General features: G+C 44.2%; 1 protein-coding gene across 1 annotated transcript; it reads left to right on the forward strand.

The window, feature by feature from the left end:
• Nucleotides 1-69: 69 nt before the first annotated feature.
• On the forward strand, nt 70-7,370 carry cyp27a2 (cytochrome P450 family 27 subfamily A member 2). The gene is made up of 9 exons (XM_069163786.1): nt 70-417; nt 1,178-1,368; nt 1,540-1,739; nt 1,828-2,025; nt 2,138-2,301; nt 4,157-4,323; nt 5,048-5,129; nt 5,246-5,482; nt 5,929-7,370. The coding sequence occupies exons 1-9, from the start codon at nt 166-168 to the stop codon at nt 6,043-6,045; spliced, it is 1,608 nt and encodes a 535-aa protein (XP_069019887.1). The 5' UTR covers nt 70-165; the 3' UTR covers nt 6,046-7,370.
• Nucleotides 7,371-7,460: the final 90 nt, after the last annotated feature.

The following is a 7,460-nucleotide window of genomic DNA, read 5'->3' on the forward strand; positions in this document are numbered from 1 at the left end:
TCACGACAAATCTTGTTGTGAACAGAAATCTCCATTCATTGAAACAGTTACTGCAGGCCTGAACACTGCCTGTAGGGGGATGCACACGACAACTCGTATGTCGTAAAACTGGTGCTTCAACTCATCAAATGCACTCGAAAACAAAGTCGTCTCTAAGTCTCCACCATGAGCTCCCCGGCGGCTGCAGCCTGGCTTTCCCGGCCCCCTGCGCTCTGCGCCCGGACACTGCGTGCGCCCCGGGTCGCTCAGGGCCTCCGAGCCTCCTCAGGTGTTTGGACCAGAAGAAACTTAAACGTCCAGGCGGCGACTGAGGCCGCGAAGCTGAAGAGCATCGATGATCTGCCGGGGCCCAGTTTGTCCACCACTCTTTACTGGCTGTTTGTCAAAGGATATGCGGACAAGAGCCACTTACTGCAGGTACAGGAGTCAGGCTGCACAGGTCTGAGGACAAACACTAGTTTTTAATTCTTTGTAAATTCGCACTCTGAAAAGTGCTGAAAGTGTGACGTAACATTTGCTGGCGACGGGGAAAAAGCTTATATAATTCAGAAATGTATTGTCCAGAGATTTGATTATTTTTTAATTAATTATAATTTGACTCAAGCAACTTCCAAGTATGACAAATCTGTATATAATCTCCATTGGTTTTATTTTTTAGATTTTTAGTTAAAAATATTCAGAAATAATTTTTATTTTGTAAATAGTCAGAATAACAGGAATAGAGGAAGGTCCACTGGATGTGTTTACAACAATCTGATAGTTTTTAGAAATGTACATAGTACCTCATTTCTTGTGCATTTCTTAAAATCTGTCAAAAATGATTTAACTTAAACTGTTATATTTCTCCTAAAAATAGAAATGAGTTGTGAAGAATTTCAGAGTATGACAGAAAATATATTACAGCACTCTTAACTATTGATGCATGTTAGCAACTTTTCAATGTTTAAGTGAAACAAATTTGACTACTTTTAACTACCGGATAATATAATTATGAGTTGATTATATGATTTTTCTTTTGTCATAAAAGTGAAGGAAGTAGTGACTATATATGTATATGTATATAAAATTGTGGTTCCTGGATGCTGTGCAGGTACCTCAAAACTCTTGTTTAAATGTACTGACTTATATTAAACTCCAAGTTACGTTTTATATGAACCACATTGCCATCATTTTCTAGGTCTTGCAGAAGAGTCTGTATGGGCCCATCTGGCGCTCCAGGTTCGGGCCGTTTGACATCGTCAACGTGGCGACTCCGGATCTCATCGCTCAGGTGATCCAACAGGAAGGGCGCTTCCCGGTCCGAGCCGAGCTGCCTCACTGGAAGGAGTACAGGGAGCTGAGGGGACAGGCGTACGGACTGCATGTGGAGTGAGTGGAGACGATGTCGTCACGGAAACATTTTATTGAGCGGACAGAGAAGTCTGGAAGACCAGCTGGATGGAGGATGTCACCTGACCAGAACAGAAGCTTACGTGGCCACGAAGCATTAGAAACCCTGTCGAATCTTCTGAACCTAAAACCTTTGTTTCAACTTTACAGCACAGGACTAGAGTGGTACCGGATCCGCAGCGCCCTGAACCCCAAGATGCTGAAGCTGCAAGAGGTGTCGACCTTTGCTCCCATCATCCACCAGGTGGTCGGAGATCTGCTGCAACGCTTTGAGGTTCTCCGAAGTCGCAGTCCGGATCAGGTCACAGTTTCAGATGTGGTGGCCGAGCTCTACAAGTTCGGCTTTGAAGGTGGGAGCCGCTGCAGGACGACCTAAGCTGGAGGGTCGGGGGGCAGCTTTGGGTTGTTGTGATCCTTTTCCTGTCTTTTACCCTGCAGGGATCTCCTCCATCTTGTTTGAGACCAGGCTGGGCTGCCTGCAGGAGGAGATTCCCCAAAACACTCTGCGCTTCATTGCTGCTGTGAACAACATGCTGATGCTGTCTGAGACGGTGCTCCTGTTTCCACGCTGGAGCCGCAGCATCCTCCCCTTCTGGAAACGCTTCGTTCAGGCCTGGGATGATATCTATGATGTAGGTATGTCGCTAAAGAAACCAAAAAGGGGAAAATTCATCCGACTTTGTGTTCCAGTTTCAGGTTCACTTTCAAGTTGGGACATTACATTGGCTTTTGTGCTTTTGCATGGCAGCTCAGACTCTCATCGACAGACGAATAGCTGAAGTTGAAGCTCAGGTGCGCAGCGGCGAGCCTGGAGACGGCATGTACCTGACTCACCTGCTGTCGTCGGGCAAACTGACCCGAGCCGAGATCTACACGAGTGTGACGGAGCTGATGCTGGGAGGAGTCGACACGGTGAGAAGGGGGACGATGGTCCCGGTCCCGGTCCCTACGGTCCCGGTCCCTACGGTCCCGGTCCCTCCTGATGGACTGCTTTCCTTTTTCTTTACTGTTTGTGATTGTCAAAAACAAAAAGCGTCCACACACCAAACCTTCAACTGAATTAGTTCATCTTAAATCAGTATTTTGTAATTCATCAGTTTAGTGTTTTTTAAATCCATGATTTGGATTTGGAGGCATCTTCTTAATCCCAGAAAGCCTCTCGTTTGAGTGTCGAGCTCAAGCGAGGGTCAGCTTGGATTCATGTCAGCAAGAATCGATTTCCAAAAACAGTTTTCATTGTGAAAAAATACTGAAAACATCCGTTGAAACTCTGTAGAAACGATGAAGAAGCAGGAAACATGAACAACTTGTTGCTCCACATTGTGATGAAGACACTGAGAAAGCAGGTCGGATGTGCGATGGATGTTTTTGTCGACTGAGTTCTTTGCTCTTCGTTTGTGTGTTTGCGTGTCATGTTTCCAGAGAACTTCTTGTGTAACACTTTAAAAAAGGGAAACAATGCTCTTTGGTATTGAGGAAACGTTGGCGGCTGGAGACCCGAGCAGGTTGACAAAGCTGCCGGTGTCAGATCGGAGAGTTGTCCGGCCCGACGCTGGAATTTCACGTCACGGCTTCAGTATTGTTGTGGTCAGCTCACCGGGCCTGTGAAAGCCATCTGCTCCTTTCCCACAGTGGATTGTTTATCAGCTTGAAACATCTGACACGCATGGATGCAGGCAATTTCTCAACACTTTACATTTGAAAATGAACAAAAGCTTTCCAGACATGTCAGCTGATGTGTTTGGTTTTGCTCAGGTAGCAGATCTCTGTTCCAGGCTGACAGGTTTAAACTTAAATTAAACTTCTTCCTTCGTGAAGACTGAAAACAAAGAAGTTCCAGATGAGTTCTGTTGCTGTGGAAAAACTGCATCTCAAACTCTGTTGATCTCTGTGTTGCACACAAAGTTAGAGGAGTGGACTTGACTTGGGATTTGTTTGTCTTGGACTTCAGCCTCACTCAGACCTCTTCAACCAAAACACAGATCTGGGCCCACATCTGCACAAAACACAAGGTCACTGAAAGATTTGTCTGTGATGACTTTACACTGACAGTGATTTATAACAAGGCTCCTTCCACTGGTAAAAATCGCATGCCTGCTCAGGTGCTGTTCAGAATCTGTCTGATGACACGAGCAGGAGACGTAATTGCAAGAAAAACAAGCACCGGTAATGTGTTTTTGTTCTGGCGCTCTATTTCTGTCAGCAGGCAACAGACACATTTATTTAGTTATTAAATTCCCTGAAGCGCTCCTCTGCTCACGGACAAACCCTTCAGTTGTGCCCGAAGGAGTCAAAACCTCCCACAGCAGAGATTGCGGTTGATGTTACATGCACAGTTGGAGCTGTCACGGAGCCGTACGGCTGCATTCCCAGGTGAGGTTGAGGCGTGTCGCAATTGGTTTAGCCCTGAGCTGGAGTTTGTGAGATCCAGAGATCTTTGTAATCACAGCTGTAACAAGAGCAGAGATGAGGTCGACATTCTTTGATAAGAGATCACAGACTGAACCGATGTGCAGAAACACAAAAGTTGAAGAAAGAAAAAGCTGGAAAGGTCCAGAGGCAGTTTTAACTCCTTAAAACAAGACAGGAGGCTCTGTTTCAACAAGGATTTTGCTTTTTTCAAGAACAGATATCATGTCTTTTCTTATTTTCGTCTGGATACTGACTCACTGTTCGGGGTGTTTTTTGTCATTTTCCACTTTGACCACACTACATACTGCAAAGCTACACGTGGGTATTCACTCATTCTTCTACCTCCTGATCTCAGACGTCCAACACCTTGTCGTGGGCTCTGTACCGTTTAGCGAAGGACGGCAGGGCTCAGGAGCGACTGTTCAGCGAGGTGAGCTCAGTGTGTCCCAACAAACGGGAGCCAACCACAGACGACCTGAGCAGGATGCCCTACCTGAAGGCCGTCATAAAGGAGACGCTACGGTGAGCCGATAGGGTCTGCTTCTCATCAGCTGACAGACTGCCTGCTCCTCATTTAAAGCTTCAAACCAAGCACAGAAGTCATTGAATACGTCAGGGAGGCGGACGTCTGTTAAGGCCTTCACGCCCTGCCACATGCACCGAGCGTCCCTCGTATCCTGCAGTGGTTTTGAATCCTCTTTGCATAGTGTTGTTTCTGCTTTTGACCCGAGAGCCAATCCATCCCAGTTATCTGAAGGCGGCGTCTCGTGCTCGCAGCGAGTAACAAAGAAACCCTTTTTCACAATATCCACACAGTTTTGCAATCTGTTCCAACCAGATCGTCCCACATAGCAGAGAGCTGATTCACCCGCTCTGTAAATCAGATCTTACTTGTAGTGTTGAGTTGTCTCTGTGTCTGCTCTAATGTAGGAAAAATATCTGAAAGAGAAAAAAGGCAGCAGGTTCAGCTCATAATACTTTAGTCTTTTTGAATGTTCTTAGCAGCTTTTACTTAATAGATTATTTTTACTTGGACTTTTTACTTGGACTTCAGTAAAAGACATGAATACTTCCACTGCCCTGCCCTGCTTATGTGCTCAGGTATGATCTTAGTCATCAGGTACAACTGACGTAGAGCTGCGCACATCACGTTAGTCATAAAGTGAATAAACCACATGAGCACTCTGCAGGTTGCGTTGGTCTCTGATGTGGAGCTTGATTCGGTCCTTTTGTCTTCCCCGTCCAGCCTGTATCCTGTGGTGCCTGGAAACGGACGCTTTATTTCAGAGACTGCGGTGATTGTGGACAACCACTGGTTCCCAAAGAAGGTAGGAAAATGGAATAAGACACACAGGATGCAATGTGACGACGCCTCCCAGAGCTCCTCTAACGTGAACCTTTCAGTATGTTTGCTTGAAATAAACGGTTCTTTTTCTGTCTTCAGACTCAGTTCCACTTGTGTCACTACGCAGCCTGTCACGATAAGGCAGAGTTCGTGGATGCAGAGAACTTCATCCCGGAGCGGTGGCTTCGCGTCGAGGCGCCGAGCAGCCACTGCGGCAGAGTGACGCCTGGCTTCTACCAGCACCACCCGTACAGCTTCATCCCGTTTGGTGTGGGGGTGCGAGGCTGTGTGGGGAAGCGGGTGGCGGAGATGGAGATGTATTTTGCTCTGTCCAGGGTGAGTGACATAGACACAGCATTACTTTTTATTTGAACAACCGACAGGACGTTTGCTTTTAAAGACAGAAAGCTGACTGTTGTCTCACAGCCACAATGAACCTTTTTTTTTTTTGCATGATTAACTTTTTTTTAAAATGCATACCAGACATGTGTAGATCTTTCTGAACATCTCTCAAACCTTCCAAGCAACCAGTCGTTTGAGATACTTTCATATCGTTGTCCCGTATATCCACCGGAAGTTTTAAGTCTTTAATTCGAGTTTTACAATTAAGGCCACGTCTTAAACTACGAGATGACCAATCACACTGACCCTCCAGGATTTAACATGGACATCTTTCTATAACTTAACTACTAAAGTCTTACAAAAGGAAGTTTCTTGTGAGAAAATGAGGGCCCAGTTATTGATCCTGCATCAAAGTGATGAGATTGTGCGTTGCCCCGCAGCTCATGCAGCACTACAAAGTCCAGCTTGAAGACGGAGCGCCAACCGTGGAGCCTAAAACTCGTACACTGCTCATCCCTGCAGAGCCCATCAACCTGCGCCTCCTGCCCAGAGCCTGAGGACGGTCCCACCGGTGGTCAGCACTGCATGTGCTCACAATAGAGGTTTCTTCCTTTTCATGTTTAAAATATGATCTAACAGTTGGATTAAAGGGCTAAAAAGGTATTTTCCTCCACCAGGTATTTTATTCTCAAGTATGAATGACTAATTCAACAGTGAACTTCATACTCGGACTCCTTCTGCATGATAATGAACATAACCACAGCGTCCATGTTTTTACTGTGACAAGTCCAATATCAAGTCAGTCCTGTTTATGTGCACTGCACATGTGTGTGTGTGTGTGTGTGTGTGTGTGTGTGAAAGCATATTTCTGACAGATGTGTTTCTTTGTTTTGATCAAGCCATTTGAATTTAAAATTTAAGCAGGTGTGTGTCGAGGATGTTTAGGGTGCACACTGCCCCCTTCTGACGATGCTGTAGAAATACAGTCTGTTGATCCACCAGAACATTTTGAACCACTTGGAGGCAGCTGAGGTTGAATCATACAGTATTTCACACCCAACACTACATTTATTTTTAACTTCAGTATCAATATGCTTAAATAACGAGGCAGGAAAAGTAGAGTATGAAAAAACTAGAAGGCAGTGAAGGAAAGAAGGATCCTCCTCTATGACTGTGGTCAATTTAATAATATTTGTAGTTTGTAGCCATGGACACAGGTTTGCTAACAAGGTAAATACAAATAAAATGTATTTTATCATCTAATCGATCTCTTAATATCTTTATGTTAATTTGTTTTACAGATAGAAATTAATTTTCATGTATGACCTTGCATCTGAAATGTAATGCCGCTTACACTGACACCAAGTACCAGTGTGGTACGAGGTGAATTCATGTTTCTTTAAGCATATCAAAATGCACGCAGTATTTTTATATTTCTGGTCTGAACACGTTGCTTATTTTGGTCTACTTGTATGTTCATGCATTTTTTGAAGGATGTTCATTTGACATTCATCCAAAACAAATGTGAAAATATGAATGTTGCTTTTCTGTTGCACCACACTCACAAATAGTTCCATCATAACTCCTTAATTACACCTGTCAATACATTTATATTCCTGCATGTGCAGAATTATGTCCAACACCTTAATTAGTATTTTACTTTGTCAAGGTGAACCTCATGTTAATTTCTTTATTTGCTGTTGTACTTTACATTTTGCATGTAACATGATATATGAAAAGTAACTAAAGCTGTAACACATTAAAAAGTGCAAATATGAAGAAAAGGGATAAAGTACCACAAAAAAGTCATGTAAATAAATGAATTGTCAACAACAGTCTTTGGTAGGAGAGAAAAATAAGAAATAAAAAGTGTAAAAGAAATCTTTCTGCTTCTGAGCTGAACTACTTCCTGTATCATTGTTGTTTGTTGATGTCTGTGGATGCATTTAAAAGCTCCGCCTGTAGGAGCCGC

This window comes from Embiotoca jacksoni, unplaced genomic scaffold (genome assembly GCF_022577435.1).
Source record: "Embiotoca jacksoni isolate LCO1_2020_lvr unplaced genomic scaffold, fEmbJac1.0.p SCAF_30, whole genome shotgun sequence".
NCBI classification, from domain to species: domain Eukaryota; kingdom Metazoa; phylum Chordata; class Actinopteri; family Embiotocidae; genus Embiotoca; species Embiotoca jacksoni.